The following is a 26,900-nucleotide window of genomic DNA, read 5'->3' as shown; positions in this document are numbered from 1 at the left end:
TGTGTTCAAGTGCTACCTGATCACAATCTGATCACACACAATACATTTTAATGCCAGGTGTAAACTCTGTCTTCCTCAATTCGGTATAAGTCATTTACCTGTGGTGAAAATAAAACTGCCAAATATATTGCGTCGTTCATAAGGGATCAAACGCGCGTCTTTTTTCTCTCAAAGAAATTGTTTCAAAATTTGAGGTCTTAAATTATATTTCTTGAGGTCTTAAAAGGTCTTAAAAAGCATTAAATTTGACTTTTAAACTGGTGCAAGAACCCTGGTAATTTCCTTGACGGCCGCTAATCGTTCAAAACGTAGTCACAGGACTCGTCACGGAGCGCTCTGTGACGGAGAGACGTCCACAGCTGAGGCGTTCAGACAGAAGAAAACGGGGAGAAGATAAAGAAGGTTTGAGTTTGGCTCGCTGCCATTTAACTTTAGCCGTATATATCAAGTTTTCACAGAGCCGACGTGCTCGTCAGTCACTTCTCATCAACCGACCAATCGCAGCCTGGATGGGGCGGGACATTAAAAAGTTTTATGTGCTGCAGCAAATCATTAAATGTTGAACAATATGATTGTTGAGAAGTTAGTAATCAGCATTAACAAATTAGAGACCGATGTAGAGTCTTTTTCCTGCACAAGCATTTAATAAATCAGAACAACCCACAGAAATGAAACGGCTGTAACTGGATTATTCAACTAGTGGTAAAAAGTATACTTTATAATGAATGTAGTATTAATATATTATTGTTATACTAACAGTAAACTATTAACTATATACTCTTTATTTAATCCACTCGTGTCCAGTTCCTCCTCCACGCTGTGGATAGAGACTCTGCTTTAGACAGATATAATATATTCTCCTCTGCAGAGCAACACAAGCGAGTAGACTCAGATTATCATTTGCTCAATTATAATCAAATCACAATATTACTTTTTCTCCAAATCGTGCAGCCCTAATTAAATGCATATTTTAAATTGACCATCATCATCATGTGTAATTCAGAGCACAATTCAAACGGGATCAAAAAATTAGTTGTCTCTCACCGTTGAATTTTGCTACTGCTGCCTCGTTCGGTCAGTTTCTTTTGTGTTATTGTGTGACTTTGTTGTTTTGATTGTTTTTAACACAAACTAACCAATCGAGGCAGCGGCAGACTAGTGACTCCCCTTTTGTTCCAGGTAAAATTACTGTTTTCATCAGTGGAGTCTTGCGGCTTTGATGACTGTTTCTGATGATCTTTTTAGAGAAGTTCTGTCTCTGTAAGGATCCTTTCCATAATAATTTCAGACACTTTCAGACCGTCTGAACCAGTCAGCGGCAAAAAGTGCAAGCATTACGCTGCAGCCCCGTTTCGCGGCTGCAGCCAAACCTGATTAATATAATTATAACGTTAGTGATAAAGCGCCTATCAAACAAAAGTTAAAAGTGCTTTAAAAAAGATAAACACAGGGTGAAAAGATAAAATACATGAGGACAATGCAAGTCATAAAATACAAATAAAACATGGAAATCACAATTAATTAAAACAGTTTGACTATAACAATAAGAATAAATAGCAACTTTATGACTGAAATAGAAAATGTAAGATAAAACGAGCAGCTCCGGTAAAATGCCTTCCGATTTAAAAGTGTGTTTTTAAAAGAGGACACTGACTCTGAGAGCCTTACTTCCTTGGGCAGGTGGTTCCAGATCTCAAATTTACCATAAATTCATAAGGAGTTAAAAGGTCTGATTTTATAAGCAGGAGCCAAACCATGGAGAGCCTTAAAAGTAATCACTGAGATCTTAAAATAAAGACAAACAGGGAGCCGATGTAAAGAGGCTAAAACAGGAGTGATGTGATCAGACCTTTACTGCTGTCAGGTTTTTAGCTCAGGATTGTTTAATGGTGCCTGTAAGGATTTGTAAAGCAAACTATAAACATGAGCAGCAGCTTCCAGTTCTTCATCTCTGATGTTCTGTGTGCAGAATCAGGACGTGGTTCCCATCAGCAGCTACGACACCGCCGGCTCCTTCCTCATCCTGGGCTGCAACAACGGATCCATCTACTATATAGGTGAGTCGGCACAGCGCTGTACTGGCTTACTGCTAATTAGCATTTAGCTCAAAGCAGTGCGGCCTCACAGAGGCGTTGGCGTGGCTGCAGACTCTGGTCTACATACGGACTGAATATCGAGTGGAGACCTGTAGAACAACTGGCTCGTTGTTATCTGTATATGAAGCAATAAAGATACGTTTGAACAGAGAATCGCTGCTGTTTCATGATGTTGTTTGTCAGATGTGCAGAAGTTTCCTCTGAGGATGAAGGACAACGATCTGCTGGTGACGGAGCTGTACAGAGACCCGACTGAAGACGCCATCACTGCTCTCAGCGTCTACCTCACTCCCAAAACAAGTATGGAACTACAACACTGTTGACATCTGTTCTCATTGTACATCTGCTTCATGCTTTGTTGTATTTAATCAGAGAATCAAAGGAAACTTAATGTTGCTAAAGTGAAAACACGGCTCTACCAAGCGATTCATTAAATGTTAAGTTTAAAAACATGAAGCTTAATCCGACCTCATAAAATCTGTGTTTAACTTGAGTCTGAAATGTCGTGTGGTCAGGTGACAGCGGGAACTGGATCGAGATCGCGTATGGGACCAGCTCTGGGACGGTTCGAGTCATCGTTCAGCATCCAGAGACGGTCGGCTCGGGGCCGCAGCTCTTCCAGACCTTCTCCGTCCACCGCAGCCCCGTCACCAAGATCATGCTGTCCGAGAAACACCTCATCTCAGGTACGAGTGCGAGAGGGGACGCCTCGTCTCGGGGACGCCTCGTCTCGGGGACGCCTCATCTCTGGTACAGGGTTCTCTCAGCTCTTACCTCTAAAATCCACTGACTCCGTCTACGGCACGTTACGGCTGCGCCACGGTTGCCGGAGCTAATCGCTGCCATTATAGTCAATGCTCGTGAGTCCACCAGCTGCGGCCGCAGCGCGTCTCAGAAGCGTCTCAGAAGCGTCCCAGAAGCTCCGCAGAGAACAGGCAGCAGGTCTATTTTCACCGCTAGCCGCGTCAAGCAGCACAGAGCAGATCGAACCAGGCAGGAAGTCAGACACAGAACGGCAGAGATAATCCGGTCAATTTTCAAAATAAAACACCCTGTGGATCCTCCCGATTGTAAAACAACAATAACACAGTGAAAACGGACACAAAAGGAAAACATTTAACTACGTAGCTACTTGATCACAGAAGCACAAAATGCAAACACTGATGACCAAATCAACAAAATCTAAACATTTCAGCAAAATCAGTGGACGTTGACGCCGGGATGAGGACGCATCAAAACCGTGGCGCAGCCGTAACGTGTCGTAGCCGGAGTCAGTGGATTCCCGGCGTTAGTCTTAAATTGTCTTAAATTTCCTGTAGATATTAAATTTGCCGATGGCGCGTTTTAGGCTAGCTTGAAATTTTTAGTTAGCTTACACCCTTTACACATTAGTAAACACCCCCTATGTTCGGAATATGCAAAGGGAAAATAAAATGCCGACATGACATCATTAAAAAGAGCTATCGTGCATCTTGTTTGGGTTAAATTGCTATAAAATGGCGGAAAAAGAACAGAACACATAGCAGAGACAATTAAACTTGAGTGCTGTTTGTATCATTTGCACAGTTTCTTTGACACTTTTAGGTTTTGTTAAATTATATTTGTTGAGGTCTTAAAGTCTTGAATTAGACTCTTAATGGTGCCAGAACTGTCTGAGAGAGACAGATTCTTTGTCTCTGGTTTTTATTGGCGTCCGTAAGAGTTGGTAAACCAAACTATAAAACTGAGGGGGACGCGTCCCGAGACGCACTTCTTCTCTTGGACCGGTACTGAAACTGAAACCCTCGGTCCAGGTTCTTCTTCACGTTGCTCGTTTCTGGGTCACTGAAGTCGTTGGTGTTTGTTGTCTCTCAGTTTGTGCGGACAACAACCACGTGCGGACGTGGACGGTGACTCGCTTCAGAGGGATGATCTCCACCCAGCCGGGCTCCACGCCGCTCACCTCCTTCAAGATCCTCAGCCTGGACGACATCGACGGGCACGGAGGCTGCAGCGCCGGGACAGAGATAGGTAACGCGCACGGCCACAGGGGTTAAAGGTCAACGAGTTTCCTCTGTTTTCAAAAAATATTCCATTTTTTAACAGCAAATTGGTGAATTTTCCAACACATTTGAGATATTCAACATCATCTGTGGTAAGTTATTAGAGTCGGCGTGGCCGAGTGTCAGCAATAGATGGCCTAACGTTTCACTTCCATCACTATATTGGATGTATACTCAAAGATGGGAGGAACGTCTGCAGGAGACGCAGCACCAGAGGGGCGGGGCTGTGATGCTGCTGTTGGCCAGGACACTGCGGAGAAGGAGCCCATTAAAACAATCCACGTGCATGTTAGAGGACGGGTTGTTAGGCGAGATGGTAACTGTGCTCCTGGTTCTCAGGTCCGTATGGAGAGAGAGACGACCAGCAGGTGTTCATCCAGAGAGTCGTACCGGACACCGATAAACTCTACGTGAGGCTGTCGTCCAACGGAAAGAGGTGAGTGTGACCTAATAACGGCTGGATAAACGGCTCGTTTGGATGCTTTTAAATAATCTTTTTACCAAGTTGAAATTACTTTGCAAACTGAAAATAACCCAAACACAGACGTCTCATCACCTGACCGTGATCTGAGCAGCATGCGTAGACGAAATGAAACTGCTGCAGCCTCCTGAACTTCCCCCGTTACTGATTCGCAAACCATGAGTTCACAATCAAGAGTTTAACTGGCAGCTTGTTAAGTCCCATCAAAAACACACAGTCCGCTGGTCGTACGCTGGAGTTTCAGATGTGTCTTCACTCACATACTATCTTTGTGGGCACGGCGCTCACGGAGCTCCCCTGTGCGCCCTGGTTCTTCAGCAGACTACCAGGGGCGCGTAAAAATCTTAAAAGTTAAATAGAAAGTGTTACCTGTAGGCCTGTTCTGTGAGCACGTGCTCTCTGACAGCACCACAAACATAGACTGTATAAAAGAAGTGGGCGTAGCCGGCGTGACGCCCCCCCGTTGGTTTGTGGTTTACCGTTTTGAAGCCTCAAGTTTGGGATTTTGGCCGTCGCACTCTTGTTTTAATTTTTCATTTAAATTTTTTTAACCAGACGTGACCATATTTGGACGCTAGGTGCATCTGTAACTCACTGCGATATCTGTGAGGTGTGTTTGACTTCACTTACCGTGATGCATGCTGGTTAGAAATTCAGCATGTCACGTGACTTTAAAACCTTCCAGGAGCAAACTGGCTGCAGTTTTCTGAGTCTGTTGCCACAGTTGCAGTTCTAAGTGTTTCTGCACACCACCCCTGCAGGCGCCAGCAGCTCACATTTGAACATCAAGTCAACGAAAAACTGGCTTAAAACAAATGTTCTTACCGGGAAAAATGAACAGCCGACTCCTTAAAGCAGCGGCAGTCGGCAAACAAGTGTAGAAAACATAGTCAAATCATTTCAAATCCATCCGATGACGTTTAGCTCAGACCGGCAGATCCCTTGTTAAACAAATTGATTCTAAGGTCACTTCTGCACATGCTCACAATAAAGCATGTGCTGCAGTGAGCGGCAGTCATGGACGCTTCTTTTCATTTCCCTGAGGAACTTCAGGGGAATCCAATCACACCTATACTGACGCTGTTTTCAGAGGTGTGTCCAGCAGGCCAGAGTCTCTTTTGAATGTTCAGAACTTTTCAAAGTAAAGGCTCACTAACCTCAACATGACGCATTGCTGCAAAAAACGTTCTCGTGCTTTTATTTTGGAGGCACAATCACGTAAGAGGAAGTGATCGTGTGAGTAACTGTTGCTGTCATGACTGAGATCCATTTCAGCACCAGCCGCTATCAATTTATTTATTTTCTATTTGTCTGCTATCAAAGCAACGTGGCCGCGGGCCGCCTGTTGCTGCCCACTGATGTAGAGTGTGTTTCAGTTCAAACGAACGCTGATTAAGTCGTTTTTAGGCGACCCAACGGTGAAAGGGTCGAAGCTCTGTGACGGCACCCAAAGACAATTTCACCGCTCGTCAAATGTGGATACGACTCACCTCTAAGGGATCACGCTGTGTTGAAGAAGACTTAAAACTAGCGACTGAGACCATGAACTCATCAGGAAAGTGTTTACTGAGGGAATAAATCAGCTGAGACATTTTCTCATAGACTTCTTCCTGCAAGCAGTGGAGTCGCTGAGGACTTTCTAACCTCATGCCCCAAATATAAAACACTAAGACCAAAAAACTTTGCAAACATTTCCCAAATATACCCCGAATTCAAATTTATATCAGACTCACAGAAACTCCCCTATTTACTGGGAGAAATGCCCAAATGTCAAATAATTGCTGCAAAATATGTCTCCTCATGCCATGAAGTGAAGACAACCAGCGGAAACTGATAAATACATTAAATAACTGTACTTATGTTCAGATTATTAAGATTTTGTTTGATATTTTAGTAATTGTTCCTGATTTTTTTCAATTTTTTTATTTCACATTTGATACTGATTTTTTTAAAAATTTTTGTCTATTAACACACACACGATTAGTTTTATGTATTTGTTATTTTAATTTAATATATTTAAACATTTTTTTTAAACACACATTTATTTATTAACTTTTATTTTATTATTTATTTATTTTTATGTAATTTTTATATGATATATTTTCTATTTTATTTTTTATTAACACACAAACACATCTTTTACTGTTTTATTTAATTCTTTAATAAATGTATGAAATTCATTGTTTTGTTATTTATTTGTAGCTTTGGCAATATTGTTGTGATACATTCATGCCAATAAAGCTGATTTGAATTGAGAACCATTACGTGTTTTTCCCTAGAAATTCGTCCTAAAAACGTCTTATTTTCAGTTCTGCCACTTTAAATGTTGATATAAACCCACGAGAAAAACCAACAACCTGCCTTGTTTTATTTTATTCAGTGTGTTTTTATTAAACTTATTTTCAAATAAAATGATTTTCTTTATATAAACAAGATTTGCTCGTGTGTGTGTGTGTGTGTGTGTCAGGGTGTGTGAGGTGCGCTCGGTGGACGGCACCTCCATCACGGCCTTCATGGTCCACGAGTGCGAGGGCTCGAGTCGCATCGGCTCTCGGCCCCGTCGGTACCTGTTCAGCGGTCACAGCAACGGCAGCATCCAGATGTGGGACCTGACCACCGCCATGGACATCGCTGGCAAGGTCGACATCAGAGGTGGGACGCAACATTATTGAGGACAGGTTTCTCAAAATCGATGTAGCTTTAATGCTCTGTGATTGGTCGGTGAGTGATGTGGGCTCTCATTGGTTGTTTCGTAGCGCTGGGCGGGCCGACCGAGGAGGAGCTGCTGGAGCTGTTGGACCAGTGCGACCTGGCTCTGACCAGAACACCTGACAGCACACCTAGAGCCTCCACCTGCAGGTACACACACACACACACACCCCAATAACAAATAAACACCTTGGTCATGTGACCCTCACCCGACCGTCAACCTTGCTGTTGACTCTTGTGACTTCCTGTTCCACCAGTCTTCACTCTCAGCTCAGCGACGTCTTCAGGACGGAGCGTCTCCACCCTGCAGCGGGAGGACGAGCAGCCGGAGCTTCGGGTTCGTCCGCTTCGCTGTGCGGCAGCCTCCCCCGCCAGGCTCCGCCCCCCGTGCCCCTCACCAAACCGGTCAGAGACTGCGGCCTATCAGCTGGGGTCGGGCCGCACACACTAACCATCCCAGCCTACGGCCACAACTCCGGCACCGGCCCGACCGCCAGCCCCCGGCTCCCCAGACACCCGGACCGAGACCGGGAGTGGGGGTCTCTCCGAAGGGGGAGCTTTGTGGAACGCTGCCAGGAGCGCGCCAAGGGTTCAGAGGCCGGCTCAGGGTTCGGGGTCCCGGCGGGAACGGAGGGTGTCAGACGGAGCTTAGCGGTGTGCAGCGAGTTAGAGGCTAGGTTCGGCCTCAGGACCCCCACCACCTTCTCTGTGTCGCCCGGTGCACGCCACTCCTCAGGAACACCTTCGTCACTGTCATCATCATCACCGCTGTCCTCATCTTCATCACACCGCAGGTCCACGCCTATTTCCCCAACAAGCCCCGCCCCACCTCCAGCCATGAGCCCGACCCGGTCTCAGGCGCCTGCCTCGCCTTGTCGCCCTGCTGCAGCGTCTCGTGCAACGTCTCCTGCTGATGTCCCGGCTTCACCGGAAAGCCCGGCGAGTCCAGACAGCCCCGCCGTCGGCCCGCCCACCAGCCCCAAACCACACATGAACGAGACCAGCTTCTGATTGGCTGTTCTGTCTGAGACTCATGAACCCGACAGTTGATCCTGAGAGCGGATTCATGTTTCCGCGGGTTTGTCCTTAATCAGCGGCTGAATACAGTTCTGTTGCCATAGTTACCAGATGCTGGTTGGTTGTTTCCTGGCGTCCAGCTCACGGGATCACGGCTAGCTACCCAACGTCAGGTGGGAGTAAAAACAGCTGAAAGTCTCGACTGTTGTCCTAAAGACGCACTAATCAATATTTCTACAATATCAATAAAAGAAATGACTCGGTGTCACGTGAACAGGACTGTTCATTAAGCTCCGCCTCCCTCAGTTATTGTCGCTGTCCTGTCAATCTACCTGTTCTCACACGGCATGTGATGGATTTCAGACAGAAGTAAACAAAAGCAGCTTCCAGTAAACAGCGAGCGAGCGAGCTAGCTAGCTAGCTAATTGTGCTAATGTTAGCGCCATGAGTTGGTTGAAAACGTCTCCGGCTGACTCATTTTATGGCTACATACATGATGTCATGCTAACAGACTGAAGCTAAAGCTAACAGCTGACATGAAGAAACACCATGTTCTTGTGTGGCAGCGATAGGTAGTCCTACTGTGCTATATTAGCGTTAGCAGCTACGCTAGCACTTTCCAAACAGTTTTCTCCTCAAATACTTTTCTCTTTTTAAAAGTGAAGCAAACTGTTTGAAGACACATCTGTGTTTGTCTTACCGCAGAGTTTTTAGTGCTAGCATTAGCTTAAAATCCAGTCGTTATGGAAGCCCATTTCTGCCACTGTGATGGGGGGGAGAAAAAAAAAAGTCCTGCAAAATTATTAATTTCCTCAAAATAATGAGTAACATTCTCAAAATATTGAGTTAGTACCTCCATAATATTGGCTTACTATTTAAAAAGTCATTATTTTGAGATATTAACTCATTAGAATAACTAACAGGATCTTTTCATTGGTTTCATCACAGTGGCAGAAATGGGCTTCCGTAAGTCGTCGTCCAGGAAAGAGACTTTTTATAAACTCCTGGGAGGTGAAATCAAGGACGCGTTGTTTTCATAAATTAACGTAGCTTTTTTAAGCAACGGAGGAGAAAAGTTTGTTTATTTTTTGTTTTGCAGGTAAGTTTCTCTAACCGGGACCCTTTTCTATTCAACCGTCTGATCAAGTTTGTATAGAAACTATATTTTTTTGTAAATTCACACTGTGATGAAGGAAAACACGTCGTCTTCAGTTTGTCTTTTCGCCAAGCCTGAACGCCTCACAGTGACAGCCAATCAGCTTTCAGCTCTGCTTTTGCTGCCAAATTAACACCGACAGACGAAAAGATGCTGATGGGAAATTTCAGCAACACTTTTACCTGGAAAGATCTTTTGTTTTGTGGAAACTAATTACAGGAAAAAAAGATTTCTTTGAAAGCTCCGTTTAAACCCCCCCAAAAATATTAATAAAAGATTAATTAATTATTGAAAACATTCTTTATGTTGATGTTATTGTACGTTTACCTGTTACACTCTTTAGGCATTAATTATTTTGGTGTACTACTGTGGTGGAATTTAACAAAGTGTATTTATTCAAGTACTGCAGTCAAGTCAATTTTTCATGTACGTGTACTTTACTTGTCAGAACTTCTACTTCACTACATTTATCTGACATGAATTACTTTTCAGATTCATATTAATAAATAGATTATGATGTAATATTATAGTTAAGAATCCTGCATTATAAGTATTTTTACTTTTTGTACTTTAACTATGTTTTGATTTTAAAACTTTTTCAGTAACATTTTATAAGCAGGACTTTAACTACAGTATTAGAGTAACTAGAGTATTTCTACACTACACTTCCCACAATATCAGTGCTTATCCGGATTAATTTAATTAATTCTATCATTAGAAATTATTCTTATGTTCTGCTGCAAAGTAATGCAAACAACAAATGAGAGATAATTATAAATAATTCTGTCTCCGTCTGTATTGTTTGGTTTTGCATCAAGCGTTCACACTTGTGACAGCGTGATTGGCAGAAACCCTGAATCAGTTCCACATGATGACGTTCTTTCCAGGAGACTTTCAGAGAAATTATTAAAAGGAAAATATGAACCCGTGAAGCAGAGTCGTCCGCCGTCCAAACCTCCTGTGAGTTCCCCGTTTGTAACTTTGACACTTTGGGTTTTTATTTCTCTGGTGTTTCTTTCATCTTTGTGGACTTTTCACTGAAATCACACGTTTTCTTTACACATGTAGCAGCTTTCAGCATTAAGCTTTTAAGTTTGTACCTTTTTGTTCTCCGGTCTGTGATGTGAACGTTCAGAGCCACACAGAAACTCAACTGGACCATTTTATTATAATATTTTATTTAAGTTTAAAACACAGACGGTATAAAATAACGTGTGGCAAAATATGGTTAAAGAGGTGGCTTTGTGCTTTTTGGCTTTTCCCCTCTCCTTTATTGAGATTATCTTTTTTGTGCATGTAAAGGATTTTGAACCTGAAAATGAGCAGAATACCACCTCTTTAGTGAAAATCTTAGTTTTATTTATACATTATTTAGGTTGTTGACTGTATTACAGATTAGTCTGTTTCTGCAGTGTAAATAGTTTAGTTTATTTTTTGCATTTTAATTAAGTTTGGCTTGCTAACCGGTAATCCTGCGGCTTTACTTCCTTCCTGCTAATAAATTATGATGATGGGTTTGGGTTGGAGGCTCTACACGGCCGCAGCTAGATAAATTTGAATCTCGAGCCTTGAAAATGGCGGCCCATTTACCAATGGGTGACGTCACAGGGGCTACGTCTTTTATTCCGTTTGTGGCTTAAAATCATAAATGCTTTTAAGAGGAAAAAGCAAAATCAGGCTAATAATTGATAAGAGTTCAGTATTAAATGAATAAAAACATTATGAAATTAACATGAGCAAATTGTATAAAAATTAAGATATTAAAACATTTTGAAATTGTTCTTCATAAATGTAATAACTGTCATTGGACTTTTTTTATTTCATTACATATTTTCAACTTTGTTAAGTTCTTTCTAGTTGTGGCTCTTCTTGCTTTTTATTTTAAAAATGTCGTCTTGTAGAATCACGATGAGGATTTTCACTATTTTCGGACATTTTATGGACAAGATGATTAAAAGAAAAAAAATTAATTAGTTATAGTCCAACGTTTTATAAAATCAGAATTCAGTCCTGTAATAGAAAATATTTTGTTTCATTTTGGATTTCCATGTTTCCTACGACCTGTGAATGCAGCATTTGTGGCTCTGAACTGTTCCTGTCTGTCTGTTTTCTGCTGTTTTGAACATTAAACTTTATTAAATCCAGTCACGCTAACGGCTCATAGAGCAACTCTTGTTACGGCTGAACTCAGGTCAGCTCTGAGGAGGTTTTTTAATATTTCTATCTGAAGCTGCTTGATACGTCAGATTGTCTTTGTATTAAAAAATAAATAAAATACTTGACTTGTGAAAATGTGACGGGGGGGGGAGTCATTTCAAAACAACTGAAGTTAGAAACCTGTTTATTCCAAAATCGTTTAATTAAATCTGCAAATACAAACTAGAGTTCAGACTAATCAGCTGCCAATCAATAATCAGCAGAGTTACAAAAATCGTCTTTGAACAACAAAATAAAAGTCTGTCGTCGTGGCTCAAAGTAAAACACAGATCACACGCTGAGAAAATAGTTCACACAAAAATATCTTGTTTTCTTTTACAAAAATGGATCAGAAATGTAAAATCTGTCCAGTTTCAGATGAGGATGATGAGAGGGGTGAGTTTAATCGTATTTTACTGACTGCTCTCTAAAAACCCCGCCCCCCAAACAGTGATTGTCCAAACATTTCTAGCAGCAGGCGCGTCAAGAGTTTGTTTCCCTTGTGTTTTTTTTAATTAACGAACAGAATTGTTTATCTGCCCTAACGTTAGCATATGCGGCTAACTAGCTTACGGCCTACAGTAGTGACCTAGTGTTAATTCCAAAGACAAAGGGGCGTCTCACAGCGAGAGACAAGTTATATTTTGATCCTGAGCCCTGAATCACACACGATGTTTGTTAATTTAAAAGATAATTTTGTCTGTCAGGAAACAGTAAAGTTACATGTCATTTTGTGTGAAAACCGATCCAATGAACTACATGTCTCATCTCACAATTTACGTCACCAACATGTTAACGCGGTAATGCTAAGCTAACGTTCATTGCTTAGTTGCTGCTAGCTAGGTTACTAAGCCATGTTCTTTGACGTTAGCTTCAGTCATTGAGAGAAAAAGTTACATTGGTAATTATGTGTTTTCACAGTCTGATACAACAGTTTTACATTAAACTGCGACTTTACTGACTTTTAAATTGACCGTGTGAAATTCAGAGCACAATTCAAATAGGATCAAAAAATTGTCTCTTGCCGTTAACTACCGTTTTTCTAAAGTAAGGTCCCATGGTGGTCCACCGGTAGGGGAGGGACTTAGGCTCTCTATAGTACTTGGAGCCACTATGGGCGGGGGGGGGCGGTTAGATGCTAGTTTGTCAGAGTTTAGGTTAACGTTAGCACTTTTATTAGGTGACTGTAATCAAACTCAGTTCAAAAATAGCAACATTTAAACATGTAGCATTTCAGATGCGTCCTCAGAGCGATGGCGTACAGTCCGTCATCTGTTGATGGTGACGTGGTCTCAGAGCGATGGCGTACAGTCCATGTCTGTCCTCTCCTACGTGGTCTCAGGGGTTCAGGCCTTGGCGTCCAGCATCTCCAGCAGCAGTTTGTGGAGGGGGACGCAGCGGTGGCGGTGCAGCCACAGGAAGGCCTCCACGGCTCGGTCGGCCGTCTGTCTCAGGAGGGGGAGGCTCATCAGGAGCCGGCCCGCCCGGTGCTGCTCTCTGCGGGTCGACTCGTACTCCTGCAGGGCCTCGTGGAGCCCGTCCTGGAACCTCTGCACCGAGTCAGGACAGTCCACCGGGTCGGCATCTGACGGACGGACAGAGAGAGGACACTCAGTGAGGTAAGTACATTGTTGTGTACAATTTTGAGGTATTAGTACTTTATTTTAGTTGCAACACCAAACATTAGGGCTGAAACAATTCATCGATGAATTGAACTCAAATTCTTTGCATTGAGGATTCGTTTAATCCATATAACTATAAAGCGCACTGTTTCACATGGACATTTATTACTGTCGCACATCGTGCTTACGCTGTGAACACGACGATGTTCGACGTTACTCTGTAATGTTACCGTCCATCCACCGTAAAACAAAACTTATGTCGCCTCGGCGACAGCACGACTTCATCTGATCAGAAAGCAGCCGATGTTCTGCCAGCGGACCACAGACAAGGTAACAGCAACTTTGGGTAATCTGCAACTATTTCGAGTTGTAGAATATTTCTTTGTACTTTTTAAGAGACTCGAGGGGAAAGGTAGAGACTCGGGTAGAGATTCAGGAGGGTTGGGTAGAGACTCGGGTAGAGACTCAGGAGGGGACAGGTAGAGATTCAGGAGGGTTGGGTAGAGATTCAGGAGGGGACAGGTAGAGATTCAGGAGGGTTGGGTAGAGATTCAGGAGGGGACAAGTAGAGATTCAGGAGGGTTGGGTAGAGACTCGGAGGGGACAGGTAGAGATTCAGGAGGGGACAGGTAGAGATTCAGGAGGGGACAGGTAGAGATTCAGGAGGGTTGGGTAAAGACTCGGAGGGGACAGGTAGAGATTCAGGAGAGTTGGGTAGAGATTCAGGAGGGGACGGGTAGAGATTCAGGAGGGGACAGGTAGAGATTCAGGAGGGGACAGGTAGAGATTCAGGAGGGTTGGGTAAAGACTCGGAGGGGACAGGTAGAGATTCAGGAGGGTTGGGTAAAGACTCGGAGGGGACAGGTAGAGATTCAGGAGAGTTGGGTAGATATTCAGGAGGGGACAGGTAGAGATTCAGGAGAGTTGGGTAGATATTCAGGAGGGGACAGGTAGAGATTCAGGAGGTGACAGGTAGAGATTCAGGAGGGGACAGGTAGAGATTCAGGAGGGGACAGGTAGAGATTCAGGAGGGGACAGGTAGAGATTCAGGAGGGTTGGGTAAAGACTCGGAGGGGACAGGTAGAGATTCAGGAGGGTTGGGTAAAGACTCGGAGGGGACAGGTAGAGATTCAGGAGAGTTGGGTAGATATTCAGGAGGGGACAGGTAGAGACTCAGGAGGGTTGGGTAGAGATTCAGGAGGGGACGGGTAGAGATTCAGGAGGGGACGGGTAGAGATTCAGGAGGGTTGGGTAAAGACTCGGAGGGGACAGGTAGAGATTCAGGAGGGTTGGGTAGAAACTCTGGTAGCGACTCGGAGGGGACGGGTAGAGACAGAGCTACACTTAACGCTATATACTTTACCAGAAAACAATTTCCCATATAAATCTTTAATTCCAACCTAAACCAGACACACAGAAGTAAATAAATAATTTCCCGTCACACCACGAACTGAGAAAAACCAGTGCACGTATAAAATGACCTAATAATTAGAATTAATTATTATTTTATTTGTCATTTTAATAATTGTTCCATGGCAGGTGAATATGTTACTGCTGGACATATTTGAAATGCAAGATAAATTTCGTTTTTAGGTCTTTTTTAAATGTTATTGTTTATATGATACTTTGAGCTTTGGCAACAGAGAAAGAGACGGACAGAAGGAGAGAGACACAAACTGCCACAGAGAGAGGGACACAGTTGAAGGTCAGGCTGTGGCTGCGTCCTCCGGCAGACCGTTGAAACTATAGATCCAGGACAGAGTCATCAACACAGCTTATTGATCCGAGGCTCAGACAGTGGGAGACTGACCACACTTTAGCTGGAAGGACCAGCCAGCGTCCCATCATGCACTGCTTCCACGGGAGCGTTAAATGCAGTCATACACAGCCAGTCTGATGTTATTGATCAACTGCTGTCCCTCCACTGTTAGCATCGTTAGCATCAACAACAACTGACCCCACTAACGTGTTTTAGGGAATTACTGAGCCGTTTCAAACGTGAAACTTCATTTCTGTCAGGAAGCATTGAGACGGACCGACATGTTGTTGGTTAAAGTCAGAACATGAGATTTGTTGAAAATAAAAATATAGAATAACAGAATGAAATCGTAGGACTCAAGAAAACATTTGTGTTTGTGTAACTAATCAATACCGTGATGCTTCAGCTCCCAGCCTCCAATCAATATCAATAACCACTCCTCCCCCCTCTTTTATAATTGTAAATCAATAACAGGGCGGCCAGCTGTCACCCCAGTTCAAAAGAGTGTAATTAGCAACGTGTGCTAACCTGAGTTAGCGAGCGCCATGGCCTTCAGCGTCACGGCCTCCTCGGGGCTCAGGTTCATCGCCTGGTATCTCGCCGTCAGGTGACGCACGGCCTTATAGAGCTCGGCCAGTCCCGCGGCTCGACACTGGGCCTCGTCCAGCCGCAGGTTCCCGGCGAACACGATCTCCTCCGCCGCCGCGCCCTGCGACCGCCAGGCCACGCCCACAAGCAGCGCCTCCATCCAACCGCTCTGCAGCAGTGACATCTGGTCGACCAATGAGAGCCTGGAGAAACCTGAGCGGGGCGGGGAAGAGCCGATTACTGAGTACTAAAATATAATTTGATATATCCGACGTGATCCCTTTTTACTTGTAGTTCTGGGTGAAATTATTAACATAAGTCGCTATAAAGATCTCCTCAAAACCGGACTCCATTGATAAAAACGGTAATTTTCACTAACAGTAAAATTTGCAGAACATGGAAGTTGCTGGTTAGTTTGTGTCATTTTGTGACTTTGGTTTTTTAATTTGTGTGACTTGTGTGTTTTAAAGGGTTAGAAACCCCACAGTTACACAATAACACAAACTAACCGATCAAGGCAGCGCTGGACCACAGAGGTAAAATCACTGTTTTTATCAATGGAGTCTGGTGTCTGACAAGAGCAACATAGCGACTGTTTGAAACGGTCTTATTCTTCACTTGTAATAACAATCTGAGCCTGCCAGTTGTGCCATTAATGAAAGTGCTTGTGATCTTGTGATTACGATAGTAGCAGGTGTTACGGCGTGTTCTGTACGGTGGCCCAGAGGTATCAGGCCAAATACAAAACCCACAACAGTCACAATTCAGACAAATCCGCTGTATATTATTAGATCAGAACAACGTATTACTGATTTATCAAACGGGTAAGAAGGTTCCTCCCCCACCAGGTGACTTGAATATGTACCTGGTATCTGTTTGGCCCAGCTAATCAGAACCAGCAGCTCCCGGTTCAGGAGGTCACACAGGGTCAGCAGGGTCCGCAGGCTGCTGTCATTGGTCGAATCGTCCTGATTGGCGGCCAACGGGGCGGGCTCTGTCAGCAGCAAATGGGAAATCACCTTGTTTCCTAAAAGACAGGTAATAATTAAAGAAACGTCTCCAACATAAACATGAAGTGTGACTGAAATTAAAACCCTGAGTGTGAACGTGTGAACTCACGGCTGCTGACGGCGTGGCTGTACGGGGCTTTGGCGTATAAACTCAGTCCCGTCTCCACCCGCCTCTTGTACTTCTGCCGTCCTCCTCTCACTCGGTCCATCCGAACACCTGCAACACAGAGAGGAGCTTTACCTGTCAGGTAACTGTGCGTCGGCCTGCAGCACCTGACCCGGAATGCATCCAGGTCTGAGGTTGGAGAGGAGGAACCACGGGCGTATCCCGACAACAACGGCCCTACAATCTGAATCTGTTCAGTGATTGGTCAGCTGAAAGACACACAAACTGACCACAAATGAAACAGCCGTGTCTTTGTGATCGTTTTGTGTCTGTCGTCGTTTTACATCTTTTTGTAGTTTGTAATTGTTTCGTCTGGAAAAGTTTTGCGTGTCTTGTCCTCTCTTTGCCTTTAAACTTCAACTCTGACTTTCCAATAAGACGTACCAACAGTCTCAGGCTCAACAGTGCTGCACAGACTCTGACAGGCCGGCGTGACGTACCTTCCCTCATCATCCCGGCCTGGAGACATTTCTGGAAGCGGCAGGCCTGACAGGCTTTCCTCCTCCGCTTGGTGATCTCACACTGGTTCATCACCGGGCAGCTGTATTCGATGTTGCCTAGAGAGAGAGAGACTGATAAATAATTGTCCTAATTTTCAAATTATTATTTTGATTGTTTGATATTTATATCTTTTATTTTTGTTTTAAAATTTCACATTTGATACAGATTTTTTATTTATTTATTTTTACTGTTTTCTTTCTTTCTTTTTATTTTTTTAACACAAAGAACTTGTTTTGTTTACTTATCAAATGAAATGTGTGAAATGAATTGAAGTTTATTTGTAGCTTTGAAGAGAGACAGACAGACAACGGAGACATTTTTACATTAAAGCATCAACAACATATCAAACATGTTAAAATACTGTTTTTGTCTGAGTAATAAAAATAAGGGTTTTAAATGCGTGTCCTCTGTTTGATTCCTTGTGTTGTCTTTCCATCTTGTGTATTCTCACAGAAATCTATAGTCTGTCCAGACCCCCCCCCCCCCCCTCCCCCCACAAGTGTTTATTGGGGCTTAAGCTCCAGAGTCCTGTTAACAGGATATTGACTGATGATACTCACACTGTTGAGCATCGACGCAGTGATCGATGGACCCTGACCCTGATTCACAAAGCCAGTTTCATCATGGAGTCCAACATCAGAGGTTTTAAAATGCCTCAGTTAACTCTTTTCCTCTCCACCTGTGAGGTGGAGCTCCTCACTCCTGGTTTGCTCTTAATCTCACAGGAGAAGAAACGAAGATGAGCATAAGTTCGGTATATTATCGCATACTCAGCAATAAATACGGCCGACTTCTAATTGCACGAATGTTTTCTGAAGTGAAACAGTTTCAAGTTACAGGAGAATTCAAACTATGAAGCTTCAGAGAAACAGTTTTTGAAATAAATAAATAAATTACATTTCAGTATAAGTGGGCAGAGGTGGAAGATGTGTTGGGATATTTTACTCAAGTAAAAGTAATAATGCCACAGTATAAAATACTCCAGTACAAGTAAAGACCTGCATTCAAAAGTACAAATACTGAAGCATTAAAATTTAACTCCTGCAAAATGTCATCTATTTTGTTTTGTTTAATTTAATTAATTAATTCTTTTTAGTACTTAGCTATTTTTATCATGTAGCACTTTGGGATTTAATTATAAATAAATATATTATTATTTTATTTCCTGTTTATTTTATCTTGTGCAATTTCAAGTTATATTTTATTTGTTGTTTTTTATTTCGGCTTGCCTTTCTTGTCTTCAATATTTCACTCCTGTGTCTCATCTCTCTGTGAAGCACTTTGTTTGATAAGTGCTATACAAATAAAGTTTTTATATATATATATATATATATATATATATATAGTGTAATTTATAAGAATGCATATTTCTTAAACTGATCACAAATGTTTAACATGAAAACTGACTAGTAACTAAAACAGTCAGATAAATGTACTGCAATATTTCTGCAGAGTAGAAGTCAAAAGTAGCCGGAAATGGAAATACTACAGTATTGTACTTGAGTACAGTACTTGAGTCAATTTTTACTTACTTTCTATAAGGGACAAAAGTGTTTTGGCCACTCTTTGTTTCCATAGATCTGTGAAAACGTGTGCAGATGACTGAACTGATCAGATCAATCACTCGTCTGAGCCTGCGATGCTGCAGGTCTGAATCCGCAGCTGATGTGTGAGCTCACAGCTTCACACACTAATCAATGCAGCGGGTGTTGAGCTGCATCGACCGGCTCTGCTCATTACGACTCTTACTGATTAACAAACACACCCTGTCGCTCTCACCTTGTATGGTCCTCTTGAAGAAAGCCTTGCAGGCCTCGCAGGACGCCACGCCGTAGTGATACCCGGAGGCGAAGTCGCCGCACACCAGACAGAGCCTCTTTGGCCCCGCGGCGCCCATCGGCGTCAGGAAGTCGCCCCTCAGGATGGAGTCCACCTGCAGAGAGGAAACACTCTGCTGCCACGTCACTGAGTCGACCTCATTAAATGATCTGGATTTCTTTCTGGTCGACAAATCTCTTTAAACGTGTTCACCAGCATTTAAAACTTTATCCACCAAATTAAAAACGTGAGTATAAACTGCTGCTGTGTCTCAGGCAAGGCTGTTGAAAAGTGGTGGGGACACAGGGGCTCAGATCACGAGACACTCACGAGACATCACGATACACAACGTTAGGTTCACGAGAACGAGACCAAAAGATCCTTAACGTGTTTTAAAGACATCCTCAATGCCGAGATATCTGCAAAAAGTCAGCTCTCAAAAACAAGGGGAAAAGCTTTAAAATGGGGGAAATGTTCCTTAAAATAAGCAAAATTATCTGCCAACAGAACAAGAATATTTCACTTGATACTGAAGGACAGAAAACCTTGAAACAGGTGAAATTCTTAAGAAATATCTTGTTAGACAAAAAACAAGTTTATTTTGCCTTCAATTAAGATAATTAATCTAGTTTTTGCAGTGTAAACACTTCATTTCCTGCATTGTGGTGGAAATGAGAGGCAGCACACATGCAGGCATGATTTAGTTCACAGGGAGAGAAGTTGTTAAAGTTCCTGACTGCTGCTGCACGTTTTTGGGTCATTTTATAATCAGCAGCTTGTTTTTATTTTTAGCTGAAGTTACTTTTTTTGGACAACACACTTTTGTTTCTTCTAAATTTTAATTGTGCAAATAAACCTTTCATTTGTTATTTAACTACAAGCTGTATTTCAGAACGTTTTTAACAAGTTATGTTCCCAGACGGTGCACTCATAACGGTGGAAAAGTTGAGTTTGGGACGCCGGACACTTCTCCCGCTCAACAGTCGCCATCTTGGCTACGTAGCAGAAGAGGAGGGACCACCAACGTGTTTTCAAACTTGCAGAGAAGGAACATTTTTAATAAAACTCAAGTGCACAAAGAAGCCGGCAGATGTGTCGGGGCGATAATCGCGATCAGTCGGCGGCTAGAATGATCCGCGTACTGCATGTTCGTCTGCTAACCGAAGTATCCGAACTGACACACAGCTTTGTCGACCCGTTAGCAGCCTGAGCTTCTTTCTCTCTTCAGCGACTCTTTAATGAATGAAATGTCAGAGAAAAGAGGAAGAAGCTAAGAGCGCTAGCATGTTGCCAGCTGACCCCGTCAGTCGCTACGCGCTTTATAACTTCCTGTCTTCTCTGAAGACATTTACATTTATTCATTTAGCTGACGCTTTTATCCAAAGCGACTTACAACTGCTGTACATGTCAGAGGTCGCACGCCTCTGGAGCAGCGAGGGGTTAAGTGGCTTGCTCAGGGACACAATGGTCGCAGTGGGGGATTGAACCCGGGTCTCTCACACTAAAGGCACGTGTCTGATCCACTGCACCATCGCCACCCCCTGAAGACACCTCACAGTAGTTCTATCTGGTTTCACTTTTAAAATGTGACTCGATCAGGAGGAAACGTGCATTTGTTGGGGACTATTTTCAGCGGCGGATGAATCCAAACAGTAAAATTCTTCACCTGTGCTGAAAACGAACCCGTCTGTGACAACGAGAAACGCACGGCAGCCTCGGACACCACGGCGCTGCCTCCGACGCTTCCTCCGCTGGAACTAGATCCTGTCGGGGAGTCGGGCTCCGGCGCTCCACAGAGGAGGCTGTAGGAGGAAGAGGAGGAGGAGGAGGAGTGGGCCGGGCTGGGGAGGAGGAAGGCCGGGTGTGACGGGCTGAGAGCGGGCGTGGCGTCCAGGGGGAAGGCGGGACTGAGGGGGGAGGAGTGGAGGAAGGAGGCCGGAGACTGAGCTTCATCAGCTGGAGAGGAGGAGGAGGAGGAGGAGGAGGAGGAGTCCAAGAGGCTGAGGAGGAAGAAAAGTGTGAGATTAAACAGCTGAAGATCAGACACTGAAACAAATCTGGGATTTTCAGAATAAAACCAGGATTTCTTTCCTTTAAGAAACACTTCCTGTTCACACTCGTCACGTGACATCATTTCACCTCGTTTACAGAACAAAGGGTTTGTTGTCTCTACTTCAAACTCTACTCAGTAAATATTTGATCTTGATCCTGAGTCTTTACATTAAAGCTAGTTTGTGGGGTTTTTTGACCACTAGTTGGCGCTGTGGAGAAACGTTTTCATGCATGGACGTATTAGACGCGGTGCTAACGTGCTAATCAACAAGTCCTTTTCTCCAGAACAAAACATTTAAGATTTATAATCTAACGCCTCGTTCAGCAGGACGACATCATCGGGATATTCTCCCCAAAAACCAGTGCTACCAGTCACTGCTGGGAAACAAACCAGTTTTATCAGTTCCTGCAGGACGTCACGACTATTAACACGGATTCAACAAATCCCCGTGAGTCAGCTCGACTTCGACCAATCACCGCAACTTTTCCACAAATCTGACCTCCTGCTAAACGTTGTCACACGTCAGCAAACTCACTTCCTCGTTCAGAAGACACCAGCAGACGCGTGCGACGCCAACGTCTCACGTTTATGTACAACAATAACAGCAAAGGGCACCGTGAAGACCAGGATCCAGATCTTCGTCACCAAAGCGGGGAAACTGTTCTGCAGAGCGTGCAGCGTCGTGGTCGAACATAAAGGAGATCGTCTCCTGACAAACGCTTTGAGAGAGAACGTCAGAAACTCACGGAGGACGTCAGACGAGACGCTGAGACGCTGCAGGACAGAATCAAGGTCAGCTGGTTTAAATACGCAGGGTCAGGGTCCAGTGTTGGAATATTTTGAGAAAGCTTTTTTTAATGTCTCAGTTATTATTATTATTCAACTATTATTCTAAATATAAAAGTCTTTGCAGTTTTCACTTATTCCCACAATTTCATCGCAATATTTTAGAAAAGCTGCCGCAAAACCCGCGAAATCCTGCAGGGACGGTTTGTTTTATGAACACGGTGGAGAAGGTTTGGGTTAAAATGACAGGGTTGGTCAGTGGTGGACAGTAACTAAGTACATTTAGTATTGTACTTAAGTATAGTACAAATACTATAATAATTTGTTCTTCTGCTCCGTCTCAGAGGGAGATGTTGTACTTTATACTTCACCACATTTATCTGACAGCTTCAGTTACTTTACGAAGTCAGATTTTTACACAGAGTTTATAAAATGTAAAGTTTTGTTTAAACTCCCCAACAGTTTATAGGAGTACAGCTGAAACACTTTGTTGATTGACAGAAATTTAATTGTCAACTGTTTTTTTTTTTAAATGACAAACCACACTAAAAAGATTTTTACTTTTTAAAAGCAGGTACTTTTGCACTTTGACTCAAGTAAATTAATTGAAGACTCTTAGTTGGGTCAAACAGGAAGTGAGCGGATTTGAACTCTGATGTCTTGTTGACCCGTCCTCCTCGGCGCTCTGTGAAATACCTGACGCTGCCTCGCCAGGAATCGTAGCGATGTGCCGACAAAGGCAGTGAAGAAAAAGAGCAAGTAATTCCGCGTGTTCGTTAGACCTCGCAGATGCTCATAATGCCTTCTAGTGAGAAACACTGAAAGTTAAACTTTTTGTTTGTCTACGTTGGTGTTTTCTTTTAGCATTTCACAACTTTTCCAGTCTTTTGTTGCCAGTGTCACAACTGTTTTTGAAATTTGTTGCTGGCATCAATTTGAAAATTGGCATATCTTCCAAAAACATAAAATTGTCTTCAGTTTCTTGAGTTTTCTTTGTGCTTTTTGCTATTAAATGTGGGGTTTCACTGTTTTGCACACCTTCACATTTTGTTTCTATTTACATTTTAAACAGCGTGACACGGTTTTTGGAAACGTACTGTAGAAGCACAGATTTCTGTCTGTGGGTAGATTTCAGTGGAAAAACCTGTTTCGCCTGCTAAAACTGCTCCTACTATTAAAACTAGTAGTGAACGTGCTGCTGTGAATTTACACGTTTACACGACAGCCCCCGGGGCGTTGCTTTGCTTTGTGTTGGAAAGTGGTGGGGACGATATTGGGGTCACGTGAACAAGACCAGAAGACATTTAACGTTGTTTTAATTAAATCTTCAGTGCTGAAATATGTGAGTGGGGGGGGGTTCTGGGTTGTTTTTGACCATTAAACAGTTAATTTCCTGCATTCTGGAGACATTTTCTGCACCAATTTATGGCGGAAATGTCTTTAGTTTTAGAAAGAAACACAAAATTCAGGTGACAATTCAAAAAAAAAAAAGGATTTTTTTAAGGAGGGTTACTTATTTGGTCAATGCACATTTGTTTCTTCTATATTTACTTTGCATTGCATGTTTTGTTATTGTGCAAATAAACCTTTCTCTAAGCTTTTTCAGTTGTAAGTTAACATTTATTGTTGTTATTTTCAGAACAATGTTTTAAAAAAGGGGACACCTCTGCACAGCGTATTACCTCAGACGTGAACGTGGAGTGAGCCATGTTTGTGTCTAATGTTTCAAGACATCAGTGAATTTAATGATTTATAGTTCAGACTTTATAGTTCACCTGTGTTGTTGTTGTTGTTGTTTAAAGCTGGTATTAAAGTTATTTTCCTGGGAAGTTTTATTCACATCTTAGATAATGATCCTTTAAATGACCAAAATAGTTGCTTCTATTAAAAAACCAAATCAACAGCTGACATATCTGTTTTATTTAAACTCCTAAATATTGCTATAAGCATCACCCTCAGACTTCCAGCATCGTATAAAAAGTACTACTTATCTACACCTTGTAGCAGTAAAAGTACTCCTGGTGCTGCTGTTACAGTGGCAGAAGTTATGTTTCTCTTTCTAACTTTATCTAAAAGTGCTTTGAAGTGTTTGAAACAAGTTGAACATCACAGAAGAAATACTTGAAATAAATAATGAGCGAGCTGTTTCTCACCGCTGTGGACTGATGAAGGGATAGCGGTCTGTCAGACAGAAGTCCTTCAGCTCCATCCTGAACCTGATCCCAGATCAGTTCCAACAGCCTGAACCGCAAACGTCAGACCTGCAGCTTCACCGCCCCCCAAATCCACCTAAAAAAAGTGCAAAAACACCTGCTTCTGTCCTCCGTGGTGCGTTCACACGCTCAGCTTTCAGCCAGTGAAAAAGGCTTTCTGATGGTACCTTTAAGGACCAACACCAACGCAGGAAATAATGAACTCCGGTTTCCTGCAGAGAGGAGGGAGAGACGAACAGATGACTGTGGAAACCTCGTACAGACAGACATCTGGTACTCGGAGGTGTCCGCAGTGTTATTTATGTGTCTCTCCTGTCATCCCACAGGAGGCGAGGCATGGGGGAGGGGCCTGGAGGATCAGCCAATCAGTGCGCAGCATCATCCGTCTGTACAGGGGATTGACGACTTCTTCTTCTGTCATCTCTATTGATTTGGACAGTGACAGATGTAGGCCACGGCAGCCTGAAGCGCCGCTCTGCTGAGGTCAACCAAAGCATTTTACATCAATAAACACAAAACAAGACAGTTCAAAGTGACTGACAGCCTCCTTATTATGATAATAAAGCAGAACTCCAGCCTAAAACTGATCTTCTAGCAGAAAATGAATGATTCATAACTTCATCTAAGTGTTTTGAAGTGTTTGATGCAAGTTGAACAGAATAACACAAAGGCCCTCTGTGTTGTCTCTGGGGAACTTTTAACCACTTCACTACACTTGTGTACACTTCACTACATTCAAATAAAAAGGGGTTTAGTATTTATCTCCCAGATACAGCATCTCACGAAGTGAGTCCACCCCTCACATGTTTGTAAATATCGGATTCTATCTTTTCATGTGACGACACTGAAGAAAGACACTTTGCTCCAGTGTAAAGTAGTGAGCGTGCAGCTTGTAGAACAGTGTAAAGTAGTGAGCGTGCAGCTTGTATAACAGTGTAAAGTAGTGAGCGTGCAGCTTGTATAACAGTGTAAAGTAGTGAGCGTGCAGCTTGTATAACAGTGTAAAGTAGCGAGCGTGCAGCCTGTGTAACAGTGTAAAGTAGCGAGCGTGCAGCTTGTATAACCGTGTAAAGTAGCGAGCGTGCAGCTTGTAGAACCGTGTAAAGTAGCGAGCGTGCAGCTTGTATAACAGTGTAAAGTAGTGAGCGTGCAGCTTGTAGAACAGTGTAAAGTAGTGAGCGTGCAGCTTGTATAACAGTGTAAAGTAGTGAGCGTGCAGCTTGTAGAACAGTGTAAAGTAGCGAGCGTCCAGCTTGTATAACCGTGTAAAGTAGCGAGCGTGCAGCCTGTGTAACAGTGTAAAGTAGTGAGCGTGCAGCTTGTGTAACCGTGTAAAGTAGCGAGCGTGCAGCCTGTGTAACAGTGTAAAGTAGTGAGCGTGCAGCCTGTGTAACAGTGTAAAGTAGCGAGCGTGCAGCTTGTAGAACAGTGTAAAGTAGCGAGCGTCCAGCTTGTATAACCGTGTAAAGTAGCGAGCGTGCAGCTTGTAGAACCGTGTAAAGTAGCGAGCGTGCAGCTTGTAGAACCGTGTAAAGTAGCGAGCGTGCAGCTTGTAGAACAGTGTAAAGTAGCGAGCGTGCAGCCTGTGTAACAGTGTAAAGTAGCGAGCGTCCAGCTTGTATAACCGTGTAAAGTAGCGAGCGTGCAGCTTGTATAACAGTGTAAAGTAGCGAGCGTGCAGCTTGTATAACCGTGTAAAGTAGCGAGCGTGCAGCTTGTAGAACAGCGTAAAGTAGTGAGCGTACAGCTTGTATAACAGTGTAAAGTAGTGAGCGTGCAGCTTGTAGAACAGTGTAAAGTAGTGAGCGTACAGCTTGTATAACAGTGTAAAGTAGTGAGCGTACAGCTTGTATCTTGTATAACAGTGTAAAGTAGTGAGCGTGCAGCTTGTATAACAGTGTAAAGTAGTGAGCGTACAGCTTGTATAACAGTGTAAAGTAGTGAGCGTACAGCTTGTAGAACAGTGTAAAGTAGTGAGCGTACAGCTTGTATAACAGTGTAAAGTAGTGAGCGTGCAGCTTGTAGAACAGTGTAAAGTAGTGAGCGTACAGCTTGTATAACAGTGTAAAGTAGCGAGCGTCCAGCTTGTATAACCGTGTAAAGTAGCGAGCGTGCAGCTTGTATAACAGTGTAAAGTAGCGAGCGTGCAGCTTGTATAACCGTGTAAAGTAGCGAGCGTGCAGCTTGTAGAACCGTGTAAAGTAGCGAGCGTGCAGCTTGTAGAACAGCGTAAAGTAGCGAGCGTGCAGCTTGTATAACAGTGTAAAGTAGTGAGCGTGCAGCTTGTATAACAGCGTAAAGTAGCGAGCGTGCAGCTTGTATAACAGCGTAAAGTAGCGAGCGTACAGCTTGTATAACAGTGTAAAGTAGTGAGCGTACAGCTTGTATAACAGTGTAAAGTAGTGAGCGTACAGCTTGTATCTTGTATAACAGTGTAAAGTAGTGAGCGTGCAGCTTGTAGAACAGTGTAAAGTAGTGAGCGTACAGCTTGTATAACAGTGTAAAGTAGTGAGCGTACAGCTTGTAGAACAGTGTAAAGTAGTGAGCGTACAGCTTGTATAACAGTGTAAAGTAGTGAGCGTGCAGCTTGTAGAACAGTGTAAAGTAGTGAGCGTACAGCTTGTATAACAGTGTAAAGTAGTGAGCGTACAGCTTGTATCTTGTATAACAGTGTAAAGTAGTGAGCG

At 43.2% G+C, this 26,900-nt stretch overlaps 2 protein-coding genes across 2 annotated transcripts; one reads left to right on the top strand and one right to left on the bottom strand.

The window, feature by feature from the left end:
* Positions 1-1,969: 1,969 nt before the first annotated feature.
* LOC119896375 (SH3KBP1-binding protein 1-like) lies at positions 1,970-11,793 on the top strand (the record flags this gene model as incomplete). Its single annotated transcript, XM_038709809.1, has 8 exons — positions 1,970-2,057; positions 2,280-2,396; positions 2,612-2,782; positions 3,951-4,106; positions 4,478-4,574; positions 7,087-7,271; positions 7,376-7,478; positions 7,586-11,793. Coding segments are annotated over 8 exons (1,671 nt in total), but the record flags the coding sequence as incomplete, so codon positions are not given.
* A 32-nt stretch (positions 11,794-11,825) lies between these two features.
* On the bottom strand, positions 11,826-25,103 carry LOC119896377 (steroid hormone receptor ERR2-like). The gene is made up of 8 exons (XM_038709812.1): positions 24,154-25,103; positions 20,828-21,161; positions 19,123-19,276; positions 17,283-17,399; positions 16,786-16,893; positions 16,532-16,693; positions 15,607-15,879; positions 11,826-13,282 (listed from the first exon to the last, which is right to left on the bottom strand). Exons 1-8 carry the CDS (start codon positions 24,207-24,209, stop codon positions 13,044-13,046), a joined length of 1,443 nt encoding a protein of 480 aa, XP_038565740.1. The 5' UTR covers positions 24,210-25,103; the 3' UTR covers positions 11,826-13,043.
* Between the last annotated feature and the right edge of the window lie 1,797 nt (positions 25,104-26,900).

The sequence above is a fragment of the Micropterus salmoides genome, unplaced genomic scaffold, assembly GCF_014851395.1.
Source record: "Micropterus salmoides isolate LMB-PRFRI ecotype aquatic unplaced genomic scaffold, ASM1485139v1 Ms_hic_scaffold_975, whole genome shotgun sequence".
Classification (NCBI taxonomy): domain Eukaryota; kingdom Metazoa; phylum Chordata; class Actinopteri; order Centrarchiformes; family Centrarchidae; genus Micropterus; species Micropterus salmoides.
Note: the sequence above shows the minus strand (reverse complement) of the source record. Positions and strands in the feature narration are given on the sequence as shown.